Source organism: Podarcis liolepis, assembly GCF_965112155.1.
Source record: "Podarcis liolepis genome assembly, chromosome: 2".
In the NCBI taxonomy this organism is placed as follows: Eukaryota; Metazoa; Chordata; class Lepidosauria; order Squamata; family Lacertidae; genus Podarcis; species Podarcis liolepis.
This window is the reverse complement of record NC_139555.1, coordinates 61,107,515-61,130,520: the sequence shown is the minus strand read 5'-3', so window position 1 is coordinate 61,130,520 and position 23,006 is coordinate 61,107,515. Positions and strand designations below refer to the sequence as shown.

General features: G+C 45.9%; 1 protein-coding gene across 1 annotated transcript; it reads right to left on the bottom strand.

Annotated features, from left to right (window-relative positions):
* Positions 1-673: 673 nt before the first annotated feature.
* On the bottom strand, positions 674-10,222 carry LOC310699750 (epididymal secretory protein 4-like). Its single transcript, XM_083488263.1, has 6 exons — positions 10,037-10,222; positions 7,324-7,460; positions 6,672-6,742; positions 4,285-4,374; positions 2,879-2,980; positions 674-932 (listed from the first exon to the last, which is right to left on the bottom strand). The coding sequence occupies exons 1-6, from the start codon at positions 10,133-10,135 to the stop codon at positions 907-909; spliced, it is 525 nt and encodes a 174-aa protein (XP_083344389.1). The 5' UTR covers positions 10,136-10,222; the 3' UTR covers positions 674-906.
* Between the last annotated feature and the right edge of the window lie 12,784 nt (positions 10,223-23,006).

Genomic DNA, 23,006 nt, shown 5'->3' with positions numbered 1-23,006 from the left:
GCAGCCAGTCAGGTATGGAGGGTTGCAACACAGGCAATTGGCTATGTCATTTGCCAAAACCTTCTCTCCCGAGGAATTGGGGTTGAAACATCTATATTGGTCCAGGCCTTAGGCAGTTGAGCATTACATTATTCTTTTATTATTCTATTTCCTCTTCCCCTTCTTCTCTGCCCTGCTATTTTGTCCCTCTCAGTTTCTCTTCTCACCTTTCTCCACCAGTCTTTCTTTTTTGAATTCCAACCAGCCACTCACTTATATTCTCTCACCCTTCTGTACCCATTCCCCTTTCCACAGTTCTCATTCCAAGGCTTTTCGGAATCGGTGGAGCACTGGCTTACATGCAGGAGGTGCCTCTCTCTGGCACCTCCAATTAAAGGAAGAGCATGTCATGGGCAAAGCCTTTTTCATTCCAAGATTCTGGAGAGCTACTCCCAATGCAGAGTAGACAAGGGGTGGCCAACATGGTGAGCTTCATAGGTTGTTGAACCCCATCCATCCGTGCTATCAGTCCCAGTCAGCCTGGCCAATGGGCATGGATGGCTGAAGTTGGAGAACCATATTGGCAACCTCTAAAGCTGAGCACTCACTGGGCAGAGGCTTTGGCTGCTTGATAGGTTCGTATATGTTTATCTTCTCCCATTTTGACTTCCAATAATGCTTCTGACAATGTGTGCAAGATCTAAGCAATGTATTTATTTTAAAAATAGTTTCAGGAGAGGGAGGAACCCAAAGATGTTGTTGTTCTAATTGCATCAATTTCTACAAGCTAGAAATGTGGTGAGTGGACAGAGGCATTGATCTGTAGTCATCATCATCTCCACCATCCAGAAAGAGCAATGATTATTGGGTGTTTCTGATAATGAACCAATGCTGCAAATATATCTGGAGAAATGCCATATCTGGCTATTAAGCAGCTTTTGGAGTGCATTGTTCTGTGGGAGAAAGGAAGAGAAGAGTGTCAGGGAAACTGGTAAGGAGGAAGAAAATGTGAGCAACTCATATGTATTTCTTTATTTGGAATCAGTGGCAGATGATGCCCATTGGGATTGGTGGCATGGGAGGCAGGGAGGCCAACAGCAGATGGAGCCAGAGCAAATGACAGCTGCAACCACAGACAATGAGAGGCCCTCGCCTACTGAGCTCTACAGGGGCAACACTGAGATGAAGGAGGAAGCTCTCAAGGAGTTCCACTCCTTGGCTGGTGGTCAGTAAGAAGGTGGGCATGTGAAGACACCCTAGGGGCAGACTAAGGCTGGTGGGACCGTGTCCTATTTGCCTCAATGGGTCAGCCACTGTGAGGAACATGTGTAGCTCACCATTCTAGTTCAAAACTGAGCCACTCAACACAGTTAACAAATGCAGAAATTTTGGGGGTGGGAAACAGAACATATAAAAATTTATGCCAATGAAAGAAGAGCAGATAAAATAAACAACACAGAGGTGTAAAAACCAAAGAGCTGAGGCAGCCAAGAATATTGACAGCAGCAAGAAAAGGTTTTGATATGTGGCCAGGAAGGACGGGTCCTCACTAAGGTCTTTGGGGGAATATGAACCTTCAAATATGATAGCCACCTAGGCCAGCATTCCATGCATAACTTTTGGGCTGGGTTTCCCCCCAGTCTCCAGCCAAGTGGAAGCTGCCTCCTTGCAGCTGGGACTGAAGCTACTTTAATTCTAATTAATTGGAATCTGAGCCCCATAAGGCAGCCGTAGACAGAGTTGATAGACCCAACCAGGCCATTATCTAGAGCTGGGAACTAGGTAAAAAGGTAAAGGTAAAGGACCCCTGGGCAGTTAAATCCAGTCAAAGGTCAAAGGTGACTGTGGGGTTGTGGTGCTCATCTTGCTTCCGGCCACAGACAGCTTTCCAGGTCATGTGGCCAGCATGACTAAATAATAATAATATTAATCATAATTTATTATTTATACCCCGCCCATCTGGCTGGGTTTTCCCAGCCACTCTGGGCGGCTTCCAGCAGAATATTAAAATACAATAGTCAATTAAACATTAAAAGCTTCCCTAAACAGGGCTGCCTTCAGCTTCTGGTGCAACGGAACACAATGATGAAGGCAGAGATCATGGAAATGCCATTCACATTCCCACCGTAGCGGTTCCTATTTATCTAATTGAACTGGCATGCTTTCGAAATGCTAGATTGGCAGGAGCTTAGACAGAACAACAGGAGCTCATCCAGTTGCAGGGATTCCAACTCCCAGCCTTCTGATTGGCAAGCCCAAGAGGCTCAGCAGTTTAGACCACAGCGCCACCCGCGTCCCTCAGCTGGTCTCTAGACAGACCCTGCCCAGGAGCCAGAATTGCTGGAGTGCCACCACACACACCACCTGAGCTGAGGGATGTAGAACAAACTCCTTCCTATCCATCCCCACAGCTAGGTCCAAATTGTCTGCTGCCCTTAGCAAATCAACCCCCCACTCAATTCCTGATAGCTTCAGGTGCTTTAATTATGATTAAGCATGGAAATCAGACCTCAGTTAATTTCAGTGATTTAACTACAGTGGTACCTCGGTTGCCAAACATAATCTGTTCCAGAAGACCATTCGACTTCTGAAGCGTTTGACAACCAAGGCGCAATGGGCAGTCCGCAAATTCAACTGAGACAATTGAGAAATGAGCTTCAGTAGCCGTTCGACTTCTGAGGTGCATTCATATCGGAAGCATTTATTTCCAGGTTTTCGGTGAAAACCAAAATGTTCAACTGAAGCATTCAGCAAACGAGGTACCACTGTACTCAAACTGTAGTTGTGATCCAGATTTGTGAATCTCTCTGAGACTAAATATAGCTCCTCAGATTCTGTTTCACACAGAGACATTCATACACACCTACAATAAAAAAATATTGAGATCAGGTTGCCTTACCGACGTTCCCAAAGTATTTGATGTGTGCCTCAGGATAGTTTTGCTCCAAGGCTAATTTCTTGAATTTTTCTTTGATGTCATCTCTCACTTCCCCTCCCCTAACTTTAAACACAAGCAAAGGTTGAGTAAATTGTTGTTCCCAGAAAGGCTGAAATATCTGTTTTATGTCTATAGAGCACCCAAAGTCTCTTCTTCCTGACATCTTCTCTGGATTGTCCATTAGACAGTCAGGAACAGAACCCCCATGAAACCAGAGAAGAGGATCTAAGCAGGCTTGGCCAAACTTGGCCCTCTAGAGGTTTTGGGGCTACAATTCCCATCATCCATGACCACTGGTTCTGCTAGCTAGGGATGATGGGAGTTGTAGTCCCAAAACATCTGGAGGGCCATGTTTGTCCATCCCTGATCTAAAAGAACTGAAAGCCTACACAGGTGCTGACTGTCCCTATTTGCTAGTGGGAGGCTTTATGGTAGCTGCTCTTTCTGCTGGATCATTGTGAAGTGCTAAAGTGGCCATTATTTAGGGTTTAGCTCCCTTTTCCAAAAAAAGATATTCTTTCACCATGGGAAGCATTGATTATTCCATTAGCCAATTTTTATTCTAGAAGATTATCGTAGTCCAGATTTTAAATAGGTTTTCCTCCTCCTTTTTAACTCTGTGCAGTACAGATGACTGTTGACAGCAAAAAAAGAGGGGGGTGTATATTAGCCAGATAAGTATAGATAAAGATATTCAATAATTTTGTATTCTATTTTTGTATGTTAACTAGAGCCGTAATTGGATTGAACAGAACTTAGGGTATCCTTCCATAAACTTAGGGTATCCGTCCAGATGTTTTAGGCAAAACCTTCCACCAGCCACCAAACTATACTACAGATGGAAAAGGCAGGGCAGGGCCAACTCCTTCAGCACAGCAGAGTGAAGAGCAGCACTGGCTCTGCCTCCTTCCTTTGAACTTTTCCTGCTCTGGCTGGTCCACAGAAAAACTTGCAGCTCAGAACTTGAAACTGAGCTTGCTTCTTTCCTCTCCTCCCAACCCATTCTCCTTTTGTGACTTTTAGGGTGTGTGTGTGTGTGTGTGGGTGGGTGTGTGTGTGTGTGTGAGAGAGAGAGAGAGAGAGAGAGAGAGAGAGAGAGAGAGAGAGAGAGATTTGTAACTTCTTTGTGGCTGAAAAGTTAGTTGAAAAACAGCAACACTAACTAACTAACTAGCATCCATTTTGCTGAACCACAGATATGCCACAGGTTGGAGTGAGGGTTACTGGTTTGTTTGTTTTATGTTGCGAACTGCTCTGAGATCTATGGGTGAAGAGCTGTACTTAATAAAAATAAATAAATAAATAAATAAATAAATAAATAAATAAAAATAATGAATAAATATAAAATCCATTGCCATAACACATACCAGACAGATACATAGCTTCATGTTCTAATTTCTTCTTGTGCATAATGATATACTTTTCATAATCAATATCCATCACGTGGGCAATACCATCTATACAGGAAACAACACAAGATATCAACTGAAGGAAGCGGGTTCCTCATTTCTTGGCTGTTAGTGGAAGGGGGCAGGCAAAGGGGGATCAGCCACTCTTAGTCACCTTAATTATACCTCTAGTTGCATCATACCTCTAGTTGCATTCGCTTCATGTTGCATTCGCTTCATATTGCAGATGCATTCTGCACGCTTCGCACATGCGCAGTGTGGCCGTGTGCACTCCATGCTTGCGCAGAAGCAGCGCTCTAGTTGCAGACTTTTCGGTGTACAAACGGCACCCCGGGACATATTGTGTCCACAACTAGAGATACCACTGTATGTGGCAGGGAGGAGGGGGGACCTTAGACCCTGTTTGGAGACTAGCAGAGCAAGCAGGTTGCAGAGAGGCTCCAGACAGTGAGAACTCACCACCCCTTCTGCTCCTCCTTAACTTTGTTGAGAGCCGCCCACAGTGGCTGGGGTAACCCGGTCAGATGGACTGAGTAATAAAATTGTTGTTGTTGTTGTTGTTTGCCTGGCTCTGTTAAACTAGAACTTTTCCTGCAGCATCCCAAGGGCTTTGGAGAACTTCACTAGAAAAGCAAAAACTAGCTGTGTTGGCCCATTTCAAAAATAATAAAACCCTCTAAGTGAGCATTACATTTATTTCAGCCAATCCTAGTGTCAGGAAAGACTGGCCAACTTTTAAGTTCTCCAGCACTCTTCATCGAGCACAATATTACCAAAATAATGATTAATTCACCCACCCACCCAAAAAACCAATCAGACTGGGATGATATATATGAGGGCATGATATAGGGTGACAGAGTCCCTTCCCAGTACTATACAGATCAGTTGTCTGGCTGCCGGGGATTCTGTGATAAAGAAGCAAAGAAAGCTCCCCAGGTCTGAGAACATAGATCCCAGCTGTAAACCAGAACTCCCTTGTGCAGCCTTGAGTGAAACACTCAAGTTCCTCCTGGTTAAACAGAGTGGAGATCAAAAGAGAAAGCAGGAGTCTTCCATTTTGAAAAGCCCAAGATTAATTTTGGATGGCAACAAGGCAAATCATATCCTCCTAAGTTGGGAAGTGGAGGCATTGGTTTAACCATCTGCCATGAACCATAACTCAGGGGGTAAAGCACTTCCTTTGCATGTGGAATGTCCCTGGTTCAATTCCTGATGTTGTGCAACTTGAAAGGATCCTGTCACTGGGATGGAAAGAGACTTCTGACACTGGGATGGAAAGAGCCACCGTCAGTCTGAGTGGGTCAAACTCAGGCAAACGGACAAATAGTTTTTGGCAGTTTCCTGTTACAGCGGTACCTCAGGTTACAGATGCTTCAGGTTACAGACTCCACTAACACAGAAATGGTACATCGGGTCAAGAACTTTGCTTCAGGATGAGAACAGAAATCACGTGGCAGCGATGTGACGGGAGCAGGAGACCCCATTAGCTAAGGTGGTACCTCAGGTTAAGAACAGTTTCAGCTTAAGAACAGACCTCCCGAACGAATTAAGTTCTTAACCCGAGGTACCACTGTACTGTGATGTCTCTTTTACCAACCTTCATATACTGCTCTTTTGCTCTCAGATCACAAAACGCAGGTGGAGATTTAAAAATATTTATATGTTTTGCTTGAACTGAGGGAAAATCAGCTTGCAAAAGAAGGGTTTGCATGAGGTCAAGATGGGCAAAGGACTTCCACATAACCAGACTGTTACGTACCTTTAACTCCTCATTTGCCCTTCCTATCTCTTTGTTATTTAGACTGATAGTCTTATGCTGCATCCTCTTTACAACCTCCTCCTCCTCCTCCTCTCACTTCTCTCTTGAATCTCAAGATGAGAGGTCAGCTTGGAACGCTCTTCCGAAAGAACTATGGAGCAAGCATGGCTGCCTTTGTTTTCTCTAGGCTACCTAGGTTTAGCAAGACCCAGTGCTTTCTTTCAAAAAAAAAAGGTTTAGGGGTCCTCTCATATTCCTACTCCTTTTGAAATAGTGCCCCCTCAGTGAGGCCAAACTTAGATTGACAAAATGTTTAAGGGTATGTGTACCCCTGTGTCCCCCCAGAAAAAAGCACTTTTTCTAGGCAAGTTATGTATTTCCTAAAATAAACAACCTTATTGGTGGGTGAGTGATTGCACTGCTCTCCCCCTCATAACTCGATTTTGCACTCAAAAGAAATGGGAAAAGTAAATGGGAAAAAGAACAGATGTTTGAACATTTGCCCAAATCACAGCATCTGGATCTTCCGATCACAAAACATACTTTTTCATCAGGTAATAGGGTGGCTCATGGTAGTCATATTTACCAGGAAATTTGAATACACCAGGTTTGTCAGTGTGCTTTAACACAAGAGCTGATTGTTTGCAGACACCATCCCTGGAAAAGAGAGCTAAGTGAAAGCACTTCAAAACCAGATACCCAGCCTTGCTTCCCCACGTGTATTTTTTAGGGTGTCAGAGCCACTGATGGAAGAATACATTACCAGTAAGATGCCTTAGACTTTACCAGAGGGAAGGATAGCCAGAGTGTCAAGAGGAATGGCACCCTGTTGCTATCAATGCTTTCAAAATGAACAGGCCTTTTTGGAGGCCTCTACATTATCAAATGGTTTCCACAGGATTACTCAGTGTCTCCATTGGCATTCCAGCTATGTTTTATTTATATCACTATGCCCAACCTAAGTGGCTCGTTATGATATATTAAGATAAAACAAGACACACACAAAAAAGAGAGGTAATACGGGATGGGAAACATGTGGTCTTCCCTAAGCAGCAGCTCTGTACAAAATCTGGACATTGCTCCATCCAGCTCAATATTGTCTACACTGACTGGCAGTGCCAGAAACTTTATGCCCTTTCCAAAGCATCTCAAAACGATTTCAGGGGAAATCAAGGACCCCGGTTCAATTCCCAGCCTATTCATGATGGGAGGAGAGGTATCAGTTGTAAGGTACTAACGACATATAATTAGCGGTGAGTGTCATATCTCCATCCGAAACCTCCACCGTGTGGTCCATTGGTGCTATTTTCTGATCATGCTCATTCAACTCAGGCAACTTGGAAGCTATCCCGATGGGGTACCACTTCCCGATAGCCTAAAACACAAGAATTTTGATTGACATTTTAGGGGGCAGCGAAAGGTGATAGGTTTAACTATATAAAATCGCAACGTCCAGTCGGTTGACTGCGAAAGTAATGTTGGTTGTAGCGCTGTGTTCAATTTTCAGTGCTGCACTTTCTATTGTGCATTTTTTGTCATTCCCCCCCCCAAAAAAAAATGCTCAACAACTCTGGCCAACCCCCCCCCCCAAAAAAAACCCCCACACTCCTCCTCCCTCCAATGACAATGCATAGATTAGTGCCAGTTATTTTATCCTGGGAGTACATTGCAGTCTCTGGGGAGTTGGACGTGCCTGATATAAAGCAACCCACCTCATCTCTGTAATTTTCCTACCAGAGCTAGAAGCACAAATCAAAATCAGGCAGCCATTAATCTGCAGATAACCTAGAAAGGAATGCTGTGATCACCAATAGTCAGCATGTATTTCTGAAAAATAATTCATGTCAGACTAACCTGATCTCGTTCTTTGACAGAATTACAAGCCTGGTAGATGAAGGGAACACAGTGGATGTAGCCTACCTTGATTTCAGCAAGGCAGTAGACAAGGTGCCCCATGATATTCTTGTAAAGAAGCTGGTAAAATGCGGTCTTGACTATGCTACCACTCAGTGGATTTGTAACTGGCTGACTGACCGAACCCAAAGGGTGCTCATCAATGGTTCCTCTTCATCCTGGAGAAGAGTGACTAGTGGGGTGCCACAGGGTTCTGTCTTGGGCCCGGTCTTATTCAACATCTTTATCAACGACTTGGATTGAAGGAAGGGAGGGTTTAGCCCTGTCACAATATAGATTGCTCAAACAGGTTTGGCTTGTGATAGATTGCAATATAGATTGCCTGAGCAGCTTTGGCTTTAGATTCCAATATAGATTGCTTAAACAGGTTTGGTTTATGACACTGGTCAAGTAGATGAGAAGCCACGTAGGCACAAGAAAAAGGCTTACCAAACAAGACAAGGAAATAGGTGAGGAACTTGCTTAACGTGATTATCCCCTCAAGGTAAAATGCTTGGTTGGCGAGTGGTGATTGGTGAAGGGAAAGGTGTACCTTCAGTATAAGAATGCCTGCCAAATGCCATGTATTTGCGGTCAGTCTTTGGAAGTGATTCCACTGGCAGCCTCTGCGCAGATCTCAATAAACTCTTTTCTCTGAAGAGGAAGTTGCTTCTTTGGTGCTCTTTTGCTCTTCTCGGTCCTGGGCAAGCGGGCAAATGAATCCCCCCTAAACTAAGGCTTCAGGATGATGGACTCAAGGGCATCCTGATCAAATTTGCAGATGACACCAAACTGGGAGGGGTGGCTAACACCCCAGAGGACAGGATCACACTTCAAAACGACCTTGACAGATTAGAGAACTGGGCCAAAACAAACAAGATGAACTTTAACAGGGAGAAATGTAAAGTATTGCACTTGGGCAAAAAAAATGAGAGGCACAAATACAAGATGGGTGACACCTGGCTTGAGAGCAGTACATGTGAAAAGGATCTAGGAGTCTTGGTTGACCACAAACCTGACATGAGCCAACAGTGTGACGCGGCAGCTAAAAAAGCCAATGCAATTCTGGGCTGCATCAATAGGAGTATAGCATCTAGATCAAGGGAAGTAATAGTGCCACTGTATTCTGCTCTGGTCAGACCTCACCTGGAGTACTGTGTCCAGTTCTGGGCACCACAGTTCAAGAAGGACACTGACAAACTGGAACGTGTCCAGAGGAGGGCAACCAAAATGGTCAAAGGCCTGGAAACGATGCCTTATGAGGAACGGCTAAGGGAGCTGGGCATGTTTAGCCTGGAGAAGAGGAGGTTAAGGGGTGATATGATAGCCATGTTCAAATATATAAAAGGATGTCACATAGAGGAGGGAGAAAGGTTGTTTTCTGCTGCTCCGGAGAAGCGGACACGGAGCAATGGATTCAAACTACAAGAAAGAAGATTCCACCTAAACATTAGGAAGAACTTCCTGACAGTAAGAGCTGTTCGACAGTGGAATTTGCTGCCAAGGAGTGTGGTGGAGTCTCCTGCTTTGGAGGTCTTTAAGCAGAGGCTTGACAACCATATGTCAGGAGTGCTCTGATGGTGTTTCCTGCTTGGCAGGGGGTTGGACTCGATGGCCCTTGTGGTCTCTTCCAACTCTATGATTCTATGATTCTATGATTCTAAGTTCGTGGGCCTGGGCGAGAGGAGAAGGGGGACCCAAAAGCAACAGGGCCTTTACTGTGAGCATTCAAGATCAACACCCTAATGTGCCGTTTGCCATCTGATTGGATTTACTCTAGCTCATTGATTTTAGAATGTATTTTTATTCCCTGCCTAATATTATATTAATGTTTTATATTCTTCTTGTTAGCCGCTCTGAGCCCAGTCCTTGGCCAGAGTGGCCAGGGTATAAATATTATTATTATTATTATTATTATTATTATTATTATTATTATTTACTCAAGAGCAAAGCTGCTCAGGTGTCCTATCCAGAGTCCTAAGAGAAGCAAGATCAGAGGGGAAAGGGGAAACATCACACATTTCCACAGGTTGCAAGTCCCATCTGTAAACGTCTTACCGTTACAGGGTCAAAGTTTGGGTACACAGGGATGTCAGCACTGACAGGAAATATGCAGGCAGGGGTCAGTCCAAACACCACCAGCAGCACAGCAATCATCCTGGAGCTGGTTCTCTCCTGCTCTTACCGTGAACACCGTGTGCAGGGGGAGAGAATGATGGTCCAGGGTTGCAGCAGCCCAGTTTAAATATCTGCCTCCAACTGTCTTCAAAGCACATCCCACTCAGCAACTTATGCAAAAGGGAAGAACAGAGTGGGAGCAACAGGGTTATTTTTGAAGGGAATTAGTTTTATTTGTGGTGTGGAACAAGGTGGAGTCTCCTTTGTGCTTCAGAAGAAGGGAACAAACATGCTTGTTCTCTTGGGTTGTTGAGGGGGATCTTCTTGAGGGGGGTGTTCAAGGCTGGCACATTCCCTTCCTGGGCAAGTACAGAGGTCACAGGTGCTCCATGGCATCTCCTCCCCCCGCACCACCCCACCTCCATAAGCTAGCCCAGCCCTTAATGACTTGTGGTCTTTTCAGCAAAAGGAGTAGAAGACCTATCACAGAATGAAATACTTAAGCTTATCCAGGATATTAGTTCACTGGACCACACATCCCAGGGGCTGGGGGTGGGAACTGCCACCTCAAGGACCTGATCCGGCCCACCAAACTTTCCCTGGTGGCAGCAATGCCACAAGTAGGGGAATGTGCAGAAGACCAGCAGGTGTGGAACAATTATCCTAACCATGGGTTGAAACTATTACACCCAGCCCAGTGCCAAAATGGAAATATAGATCATCCCTTGCCATCCACCCGGCTCCCAAAATAGATCTGATGAGCGATGGGGAGATGGTTATCTAGTATTGTGGGAGAAATCCACCCTCAGCAGTTCATTCTGTGAAAAGCCTTCTACCTCTTTTGTGGGGCAAGGGACGGTGGCAGATGTAAGTCTTTAAGCTCTGGGCAAACTTGGGTGAGGGGAGGAAGGCAATGCCTCAGAGATCATGTTATTTCTGCACCCACCCGGGAATGGAATGTGCCAGCCTTCAAAAACATCCCCCTCAACATCCCAAGAGAACAAGCATGTTTGTTCCCTTCTTCTGAAGCACAAAGGAGTCTCCACAGGCTTTGATCAAATGGCAAATGGCCACTTGGGCAAGACGAATCTCCAGCCACATCTTTGTACGTGAGAGGTGGGAAGGAAGGAAATCAAAAGTAGTGATGTTATTCCTCTATAGGCTGCCATTGAAGGTCTCTCCTCTTAGTTGCTGCAATGTACCTTGTTCCACCCACCCCACAAATAAACCAATTCCCTTTAAAAAAATAGGCCTGTTAAGTAGCATCTGTGTGGAGACAGCATTGATATAGTTGGCATAACAGAAATCTGGTGGAACACAGAGAATCTGTGTGACACAGATTCAGGTAGGTAGCCGTGTTGGTCTGATGCAGTAGCAATAGATAGATAGATAGATAGATAGATAGATAGATAGATCAATAGATGATTGATTGATTGATTGATTGATTGATTGATAGATATTTAGATAGCTAGATTACAGATGATAGATAGATATAGTCCAGTAGCACCTTAGAGACCAACTAAATTTGTTCTTGGTATGAGCTTATGTGTGCATGCATGCTTCTTCAGATACATTGAAAAAGAAGTCACCAGACCTTTATATATAGTGAGAGGGTGGGGAAGGGTATCGGCCAGTCTCAAATCTTCCATTTTTGGGCAAGGTGATTGAGCGAGTGGTTGCTGAACAACTCCAGGCACGCCTGGAAGAAGCAGGCCATTTGGGTCCCTTCCAGTCAGGATTCAAGCCTCATCGTGGGACTGAAACTGCCTTGGTCGCACTGGTTGATGATCTCCGGCGGGCTAGGGACAAAGGTGAGAGCTGTTTCCTAGTTCTGCTGGATCTCTCAGCGGCGTTTGATACCATCGATCATAGCATCCTTCTGGACCGTCTTGAGGGGCTGGGAGCTGGGGGCCCGGTTATACAGTGGTTCCGCTCCTTCCTCCTGGGCCGTGTTCAGAAAGTGTGGGGGGGTGAGTGTTCAGACCCTTGGGCTCTCACTTGTGGGGTGCCTCAGGGTTCTGTCCTCTCCCCCATGCTTTTTAACATCAATATGCAGCCGCTCGGAAAGATCATCAGGGGATTTGGCCTGGGTGTCCATCAGTATGCGGATAATACCCAGCTCTACCTCTCTTTTAAATCAGAACCAGTGAAGGCGGTGAAGGTCCTGTGTGAGTGTATGAAGGCGGTTGGAGAATGGATGGCGGCTAACAGATTGAGGTTGAATCCTGACAAGACAGAAGTACTGTTTTTGGGGGACAGGAGGCCAGCAGGTGTGGAGGATTCCCTGGTCCTGAATGGGGTAACTGTGCCCCTGAAGGACCAGGTGCGCAGCCTGGGAGTCATTTTGGACTCACAGCTGTCCATGGAGGCACAGGTCAAATCTGTGTCCAGGGCAGCTGTTTACCAGCTCCATCTGGTACGCAGGCTGAGACCCTATCTGCCTGTGGACTGCCCCGCAAGAGTGGTGCATGCACTGGTTATCTCCCGCTTGGACTATTGCAATGCACTCTACGTGGGGCTACCTTTGAAGGTGACCCGGAAACTTCAACTAATCCAGAATGCGGCAGCTAGACTGGTGACTGGGAGTGGCCGCCGAGACCATATAACTGTCGGAAATCAAGCCTTTATCAGGAGAAACTGGCAACTCTCCCAGGCACCCGGCTTGGTGTCCTGTTGACCTCCCTGTCTGCTTTCCCGGCAAGATCCAGGCAGAGGTCGCGATAGGTGATCCTTCTCAGCGTGAGAAGGACACACCCCTCTTTCCTGCCCCCTGCCCGGGCAGGGGAAAGAGATAGACAGAAACATATTTACATGCCTTTATTTCTGTCTTTGCAGCGTTACAGAAAACATGACTGCTCTCTTCAAACTCCGGCAGTTGAGAGACAACAAACACTTCCTGTCCAGCTCATATTACACTCTGAGCTAATTCCTGTGCCCTCTGCACTGTAAATTGACTGTCCCTCTGTTTCCCACGGAACAGTCCCAACATTCCCATTATGTTTTGCTTTCAAGCTACCAGCAGCTCGCGGCGGCATTGCTTCAATATCGTAACATACTCCCCCATATGAATCAATGTGTGCTGTGAGCAAAGCGTGATCCAGAGAAGAAAACAAACAGTTGTTATACATATAACACTCCCCTGTTGTTTCAGTTCCACCCTTGGAACTACCCGCCACTGGTTTCCCCAGTGTACCTCTCTGGTTGTCTGACTTCCAAGGAATGAGTGCATCTGCATTACCTTGGCTAGGAAATGTAGTGTTACGCTTAGCAACTCTCTGTTGTGTCTTTGTCTCTGACTTAGACACAGCTTCAACCTGTCTTGAGTTGTCAACAATAGTAACACAAGCTACAGCTGAGTTAGCAAACTCTTTTGAATACCTCTTGGGTGGTACACCCTTTGTAACTCTCTCAGACCTACGTATGAGGTGCTGATCCTCTCTGCTCACTGGTTCAGTCTCAGGACTCTTAGGGGAACCAGCTCCAATAGTAAACAGTGGTTCATCCTTCACCTGTAAAGGTCTATCCATTGTGTGAGATTTCCTCTCAATGACTGTGTCAACTGAGCTCTTTGAGCTATCACTGTCACTCTCAGTACCACTGTAATCAGTAAAATCATCATCATCATCTGAATTGTCCTCAGTGGGAAATGTGTGAACAATTACTCTCTCCTGTTCAGGAGCATTCTCTAGAAATCTTGTGAGAATCACTTGACCAGATTCAGACAAAATTACTCTGTAGAGACCCTTTTCATAACCCACAAAAATGCCTCTAGCATTCTTTACTCCACCTGGAGCTTCTGTCTTCACATGAGACCCAAAAACCTTAAAATGGGCAACAGAAGGTTTTCTATGGAACAGCTTCTCAAAAGGAGAACTTCCCCAATCTTTTGAAACCTTTCTCATCCAAGAGTAACAAAAACACATTAACGACTCCGCCCAATACTCATGTGGCAAATGTGAACTCAGCAATTGTGCCTTCATGCCATTTTGCAATTCTTTGTTCACTTGCACACAGATACTTCTGTTCCATGCTTCTGCAGAAACAGCAGTCTTGTGCCTTATCCCTTTCTTATCCAGGAAATCCTGAAAATCCTGTGAAAGAAAAACTGGCTTTTCATCTGTGAAAAGACAATCAATGTTAGCATCATGAACATTCTTAACCTTGTCACAAAACTCTTTAAACCTTTCTAAGGCTTCTTGTGGTTTCTGCAATATATATACCCACACATAATGAGAGAAATAATCCACACACACAAGATAATATCTTGCATTGCCTCTAGATGGTGCTAGAGGACCAATCACATCAGCATACACTCGCTGAAATGCCCTGTCGATCTTGGTCGCCTTCTTGACGTCCTTCGTCATACCTGCAAGAGAAATCATGTTAGATTCAGATGCATTACAATTTACGCAATCACTTTGATCAAAAGTCAACAAATACAGTCCATCTTTCTCTCTGGCAGAAAGATACAGCTCTCCATCTTTGAAGATTTTGCAGCTTTCTCTATCATAGGACAAAGTCAGTCCTTTCTTTGTGATCTGCGAAACACTCAGCAGATTGAACTTTAAATCAGGAACCAAATACACATTGTTAATAGTCAAGTTCAGACTCTCAAGATACACAGTTCCAAACCCGGTCGCTTCCAGCTCCTGGCCATTGGCCTGTTTCACAGTGAAGCTTTGCTTCTTAAACGTTGAAAACAGTTCTCGGCGTGGCGTCATGTGTTGCATCGCTCCAGTGTCCAAAATAAAAACGTTTTCCACTTCTGGTGTGGCTTTTAGTGACATCAAAGCCATAGCTGGTTCCACTTGGGACTTGGTACGACTTTTACCTGACGCCTCAGGCTTTGCAGAGCTTCCCCTAGCTCCTTTCTGCTGACGTGGCCTCTTACAGTTCCGCTGAAGATGCCCAGGTTGGCCACAACTGCGACAACAGACAACGTTCAAAGCAACAGCCTGTTCTTCACGTCCAATAGTAGTGGGGGCGCTACAACTCTGAGCCTCACTCCCCCTGTCAGCAACATCCGTTGCAGCAAGAATAGGAACATCAACAGCAACAGTTCCTTCACTCCCCCTTTTGGGGTCAAAGCTCTCCTCAGCTTTCGATGAGCTTTTAGGAATTTGGCCAGCGCCATCTTGGCTCTCCCCTTCTGGGGTAGTCAACTTTCGGCTCTTGCTTCTTACTCCAGCTTCACAAGCTTTTCGGAGCTTCTGAGAGAACAAAGCCATCTCAATCTCAAGCCTCAGCTTTCAGCAGTGAGCTTGTAATCCAAGAGTCTATTGGCTGTTTACTGCCTCACACTTGGCAGCTAAATGCAGGCTGTTTTGAAAGTCCCTCCAAGAGCAGTGAGATAATAGAGAAAACAAACGCTGTTTTCACAGTGTTTTTCCAGCCTCTCACAGTCCCAGACCCTCTTCCGTTGGCTAGAAACTTTCCACTTTACTGACGTTTCGTTGCTTAGCAACTGGACTAGCCTTATCAAAACTCAGGAATGCGAAGAATGTGGCTCTCTTTGAGTGCAGGTTTCATCCAAAAGCAGACACTCAGTGAACCGAAGAATGCTTCAATTCGCGTTCACTCTCACAGCCATAAAATCAGCATACCTTGTTCATCTGTTGCTCAGCAAAAACACCTACGGTGCTCAGCCGTCCTTGTAGCTTCCATCTTCCCGCTACCACATTCTTGCTTTATCTCCTTGCAGAGGATGAAGTACGATCCATCAACCTCTCTTGCTGCTTTCATGGATCAAAACCATCGGCTCCGTGCGACCAGATGTCGGAAATCAAGCCTTTATCAGGAGAAACTGGCAACTCTCCCAGGGACCCGGCTTGGTCTCCTGTTGACCTCCCTGTCTGCTTTCCCGGCAAGATCCAGGCAGAGGTCGCGATAGGAGATCCTTCTCAGCGTGAGAAGAACACACCCCTCTTTCTTGCCCCCTGCCCGGGCAGGGGAAAGAGATAGACAGAAACGTATTTACATGCCTTTATTTCTGTCTTTGCAGCGTTACAGAAAACATGACTGCTCTCTTCAAACTCCGGCAGTTGAGAGACAACAAACACTTCCTGTCCAGCTCATATTACACTCTGAGCTAATTCCGGTGCCCTCTGCACTGTAAATTGACTGTCCCTCTGTTTCCCACGGAACAGTCCCAACATTCCCATTATGTTTTGCTTTCAGGCTACCAGCAGCTCGCGGCTGCATTGCTTCAATATCGTAACAATAACACCGGTCTTGAAAGACCTACATTGGCTCCCAGTACGTTTCCGAGCACAATTCAAAGTGTTGGTGCTGGCCTTTAAAGCCCTAAACGGCCTCGGTCCAGTATATCTGAAGGAGCGTCTCCACCCCCATTGTTCTACCCGGACACTGAGGTCCAGCACCAAGGGCCTTCTGGCAGTTCCCTCACTGCAAGAAGCCAAGTTACAGGGAACCAAGCAGAGGGCCTTCTTGGTAGTGGCGCCCTCCCTGTGGAACGCCCTCCTATCAGATGTCAAAGAGAACAACAACTACCACACTTTTAGGAGACATCTGAAGGCAGCCCTGTTTAGGGAAGCTTTTAATGTTTGATGTGTCACAGTATTTTAATATTTTTTGGAAGCCGCCCAGAGTGGCTGGGGAAGCCCAGCCAGATGGGTGGGGTATAAATAAATTATTATTATTATTATTATTATTATTATTATTATTATTATTATGGCACAAGGTATGACTCAAGAAATCTAGAACAGTGTTACAATCTATACAGAAAGTACTAAGAGACCTGGCTTTGCTTGATGCCAAAAGTGAAAACTGCAAGCACTAGGCTAGCTCTGCTGGAGAGGGTGTCCCAGAACTGAAATGCCGCCACTGACAACTCCTTTTCACTAATAGCCACCTGTGTTTTTCATTTGATGAGGCAGCTCACAAAGCGTAGCTGTTCCTATCCAAGTAGGGTCAGCAGGTGAGCCACCAGCCAAAGCTGATGGAAAGCACTCCATGCCATGGAGACTATTTGTATCTCCAGCAGCAGTGATCGATTCAGAAATACCTGTAAGCTGCCAAACTGATGTGTCATTGTGACTTGATCCAGACATGGTGCCCACATGTTTGGATGAAGAACACACCAGTGTCTGTTTTATTTGGATTGAGCTAAATACTGTAGCAGAATGCTACATTTAAATATAGTATTATTATTGGAGGGAATGGGCTGTATGCCAAGACCCTTCTAATTTCTAGATCCAGCAATAATCTAAGGAAGGATTCAAATTGTTGGAATAGCCACATCAGTTTCTTGATACTGGCACTCTAAATATGGGTTGTTAAGGTGACAAAGGAAGTGGTTGTGTGACAAATGAGTGGGGGGCCATCCCTCAACTCGCTAATACTTAGAAAAGGGCCAGAGGTGAGGGTGTTGGTTTTTTTGGTGTGTGCAAGCTAGAAGCTGGAGGAAGAAGCGGGCTGAAGCCTGTGAGGGAGAAACATGCTTGAGGTTTGCTTGAATCCAAGACTTGTGGCTATGGGTGAAGCAAGACCCTCTTGGGGTGATAATGCGGTGAGCCCCTCCATCGTAGGCTCAGGTTGTATATATGTATAAATAAACCATAATAATAATAATAATAATAATAATTTATTATTTATACCCCGCCCATCTGGCTGGGCCTCCCCAGCCACTCTGGGCGGCTTCCATAAAAACCAAAAATACAATAAAATATCACACGTTAAAAACTTCCCTGAACAGGGCTGCCTTAAGATGTCTCCTGAATGTCAGGTAGTTGTTTATCGCCTTGACATCTGCTGGAAGGGTGTTCCACAGGGCGGGCGCCACTACCGAGAAGGCCCTCTGCCTGGTTCCCTGTAGCTTTGCTTCTCGCAATGAGGGAACCGCCAGAAGGCCCTCGGCGCTGGACCTCAGCATCCGGGCAGAATGATGGGGGCGGAGACGCTCCTTCAGGTATACTGGGCCGAAGCCGTTTAGGGCTTTAAAGGTCAACACCAACACTTTGAATTGTGCTCGGAAACGTACTGGGAGCCAATGCAGGTCTTTCAAGACCGGTGTTATATGGTCTCGGCGGCCGCTCCCAGTCACCAGTCTAGCTGCCGCATTCTGGATTAGTTGTAGTTTCCGAGTCACCTTCAAAGGTAGCCCCACGTAGAGTGCATTGCAGTAGTCCAAGCGGGAGATAACCAGAGCATGCACCACTCTGGCGAGACAGTCCGCAGGCAGATAGGGACTCAGCCTACGTACCAGATGGAGCTGGTAAACAGCTGCCCTGGACACAGATTTGACCTGTGCCTCCATGGACAGCTGTGAGTCCAAAATGACTCCCAGGCTGCGCACCTGGTCCTTCAGGGGCACAGTTACCCCATTCAGGACCAGGGAATCCTCCACACCTGCCCGCCTTCTGTCCCCCAAGAACAGTACTTCTGTCTTGTCAGGATTCAACCTCAATCTGTTAGCCGCCATCCATCCTCCAACCGCCTCCAGACACTCACACAGGACCTTCACCGCCTTCACTGGTTCTGATTTAAAAGAGAGGTAGAGCTGGGTATCATCCGCATACTGATGAACACCCAGCCCAAACCTCCTGATGATCTCTCCCAGCGGCCGCATGTAGATGTTGAAAAGCATGGGGGAGAGGACAGAACCCTGAGGCACCCCACAAGTGAGAGCCCAGGGGTCTGAACACTCATCCCCCACCACCACTTTCTGAACACGGCCCAGGAGGAAGGAGCGGAACCACTGTATAACAGTGCCCCCAGCTCCTAGCCCCTCAAGACGGTCCAGAAGGATGCTATGGTCGATGGTATCGAACGCCGCTGAGAGATCCAGCAGAACTAGGAAACAGCTCTCACCTTTGTCCCTAGCCCGCCGGAGATCATCAACCAGTGCGACCAAGGCAGTTTCAGTCCCATGATGAGGCCTGAATCCCGACTGGAAGGGATCCAAATGGTCCGCTTCTTCCAGGCGTGCCTGGAGTTGTTCGGCAACCGCTCGCTCAATCACCTTGCCCAGGAATGGAAGATTTGAGACTGGGCGATAGTGGGCCATCGTGGCCGCATCTAAAGATGGTTTTTTAAGAAGCGGTTTAATAACCGCCTCTTTCAGCAGGTCTGGGAAGGCCCCCTCACGGAGGGAAGCATTCACCACCCCACGAAGCCCATCGCCCAGCCCTTCCCGGCTTGCTTTTATTAGCCAGGATGGGCAAGGATCCATACATCCTAAAGACACCACAGTCTCCTCTGTGTCTCATTCCAAGGAACTATAAACCCTGGATGAGCACCTGGAACTCCTGGAATCTCACACCGCTCGGAGACTGGGGTGGCGTGCAACAATATTCGTGAATGAGCTCAAGCAGTATTTAGTTTTACAAAAGAGGCAGAAGGTATCACAGTATATGAGAATAGAAACTGATCTTGTTAAGCGCAAAATAAAGAATGCCAAGGCACTCCCATTTCTTTCAGAACTTGCCATTGTTTGCTGTGGTCGACACAGTCAAAGACTTTTGCATAGTCAATGAAGCAGAAGTAGATGTTTTTCTGGAACTCTCTAGCTTTCTCCATAAACCAGCGCATGTTTGCAATTTGGTCTCTGGTTCCTCTGCCCCTTCAAAATCCAGCTTGCACTTCTGGGAGTTCTCAGTCCACATACTGCTTAAGCCTGCCTTGTAGAATTTTAAGCATAACCTTTCCAGCGTGTTGTCAGGGAACTGCCATCGGAGCTAGAGGCGGAGGGAAGGCTCCAGAGGGATGCCGGAGAGGGTCCCAGTAGGGAGAGAGGCAGCCCGTCCGCTGGGGAAGGAAATCAGCGTAACACAAGTAGAGCAGGGGGTAGATGGGGGAATCGGAGAGGAGGCTCTAAGACTCCTCGCCGGAGACCAGCAGAGAGAGTACGGGTCCTCCGCTGCCCACACCCTCCCTGCGCAGAAGGCTTCCGCGCAGGGAGACGAGGCAGAGACTAGGCGTCAAAGAGCTTTTGTGCTGGAAAAAGTTTAAGAAACACCCACTGACGGATTCTGCCAGCGATTGAGACCGTCACAATGCTAGAAGCTGTTCAGTCAGAAAGGGTCCAACCAGGTAACCTAGCCAGGAGTGGTGGCAACTTACGCACGAGCAACCCCTAAACCCATTACACGTGTGAAATGAGTGCAATTGTGTGGTGGTTGGAGCATTCTTTGGCACTGCCCTTCTTTGGGATTCGGATGTAGACTGGTCTTCTCCAGTCCTCTGGCCACTGCTGAGTTTTCCAAACTTGCTGGCATACTGAGTGTAGCACCTTAACAGCAGCATCTTTTAAGATTTTAAATAGTTCAGCTGGAATACCATCACTTCCACTGGCCTTGTTATTAGCAGTGCTTTCTAAGGCCCAATTCACTTCACTCTCCAGGATGTCTGCCTCAAGGTCAGCAACCACACTACCTGGGGTGTACGAGACATCCATATCTTTCTGGTATAATTCCTCTGTGTATTCTTGCCACCTCTTCTGCCATGTCTTCTGCTTCTGTTAGGTCCTTACCACTTTTGTCCTTTATTATGGTAATCTTTGCACGAGATGTTCCTTTCATATCTCCAATTTCTTGAACAGATCTCTGGTTTTTCCCATTCTATTGTTTCTTGCTATTTCTTTGCACTGCTCACTTAGGAAGGCCCTCTTGTCTTTCCTTGCTATTCTTTGGAAGTCTGCATTCAATTTCCTGTATTCTTCACAATCTCCCTTGTATTTTGCTTGCCTTCCCTCCGCTGCGATTTGTAAGGCCTCACAGGACAGCTACTTTGTTTTTTTTTTTTTTTTGCATTTCCTTTTCATTGGGATGGTTTTCGTTGCTGCCTCCTGTATGATATTACGAGCCTCCATCCATAGTTCTTCAGGCACTCTGCCCACCAAATCTAAATCCTTAAATCTGTTCCTCACTTCCACAGTGTATTCATAAGGGATTTGATTTAGATTGTATCTTACTAGCCCAGTGGTTTCCCTTACTTTCTTCAGTTTAAGCTTGAATTTTGCTATAAGAAACTGATGATCTGAGCCACAGTCAGCTCCAGATCTAGTTTTTGCTGACTGTATAGAGCTTCTCCATCTTTGGCTGCAGATAATATAATCAATCTGATTTCGATGCTGCCCATCTGGTGATGTCCATGATAATCCAACAGAGGATAACAGACAAAATTTGCTTGAAGCCAAAAGAAGTTACAAAAAACTTCTGACACAAAAGAAAAGATACGCAATGAAGTTATTATGGCAGCAACTGATAGAGGCCTCCAAATCAAGTAACCCATCATTATTCTGGAGAATCGTAGCTGTACAGCCGAATAGGGGCCTATCACAACTATCCTGCTGCATATCAACGAAAGCCTGGGAAACGCACTTCCATAATCTTTACGAGGAATCCAGCGATGAGTCCTATGCATTAGACATACCGGATGATCAGATACAGCCATGGCCAGCAGTCTCATTAACAGAGACCCATCTGCTGATTGACCAACTAAAGAACGGGAAAGCCCCTGGAATTGACTGTATACCAGCGGAACTATTCAAAACCAATGCGAACTGGTGGGCCCCCTTGCTAGCCTCTCTGTTCACATATATAGATAGAACTGCACAGATCCCATACGACTGGGGGACTTCCATCATTATTCCCATTTACAAAAAAGGCTCGAGGGACGATCCCTCCAACTATAGACCTATAAGCCTCCTGAATATAATAAGTAAATTATACGCTAAACACCTCAGCGAGAAACTGTGCGAATGGATAGAAAGAGCGAAGATTCTTGATGATGCACAGGCAGGATTTAGACAAGGGAGATCCACAATGGATCACTGCCTGATCTTACAGCACTTAGCTGAGAAATACACCACAATCACCACCTATTCGCAGCATTTGTAGATTTTAAAGCAGCCTTTGACTCCATCCCAAGAACTCGACTCTGGGACAAGCTCAATAAATCATCCATAGACCGACGTCTGCTGCTACTAATATACAAACTGTACAACAACACCCGACTTCGTATAAGATGCAGCCAAGAAGGTCAACTCTCTAATTTCATTAGAACAACAAAGGGAGTTAAACAAGGATGCATTCTGGCCCCCTTTTTGTTTAACATCTATATAAACTCCCTAATAGACCACCTACAAGGAGCGGATACACACGCCCCAAAATTAGCAGACAAAAAACTGCCTATCCTACTCTATGCAGACGATGCGGTTATATTGTCCCAGACTCACATGGGCCTCAAAAGAGCTCTTAACAGCTTATCCCAATATTGTAGAGAAGAGAAACTAGCAGTGAACTACCCAAAAACAAAAATCATAGTTTTCTCTAACAAAAGGAAAATATACAGATGGAATTTAGACAATCAGGAGATTGAACAAGTGACATGCTTTAAATATCTAGGAGTGATATTCCAAGCATCAAGGAAGAAGACTGCCCACATAAACTACAGCTCCTTTACAACACAAAAAAGTACAACATCAATCCTAAGATTCCATCGTACAACGGGAGGAAATTTCATTCCGGCTACAATTAAACTATTCGTTGCAAAACCAACAGCACAAATCTTATACGGTGCACCACTCGTCTCCCTCTCTAATCTAGACCCATATGAGAAGATACAATCAGGTTTCCTTAGATCACTCCTGCAAACACCTAAATGCGTCCCAAACGCCGCACTATGACTGGAAGCGGGCTTATACAGCATTAAAGCCAAAGTATGGATAAGAACCTTATGCACTTGGCTAAGACTTAACAACTCGCCGGTTGGACTACTTTCCCTGATGCTTCTTGACAAATTCCAGTCTAGCTGGTTGAAGGGCATTCTCAGAAAACTGGCCACATTTGGTCTCTCCCCAGAGTATTTATTAAGTTTAGAAAGGGGAAGGGCCAAGAACATAATCAAAGAAAGACTCAGGGACATTGAAACCCAAAATGACTTTAACCAA

What these genes read in the sequence shown, in the direction of transcription:
- LOC310699750 (XM_083488263.1), bottom strand. Translation starts at nt 10,135, where the DNA reads ATGATTGCTGTGCTGCTGGTGGTGTTTGGACTGACCCCTGCCTGCATA. An exon ending in CTCACCGCTAATTATATGTC is followed by an intron (nt 6,743 to 7,323) that starts GTTAGTACCTTA and finishes TCTCTTTTCCAG; the next exon opens with GGATGGTGTCTGCAAACAAT. An exon ending in TGGTGTATTCAAATTTCCTG is followed by an intron (nt 4,375 to 6,671) that starts GTAAATATGACT and finishes TTTCCTGTATAG; the next exon opens with ATGGTATTGCCCACGTGATG.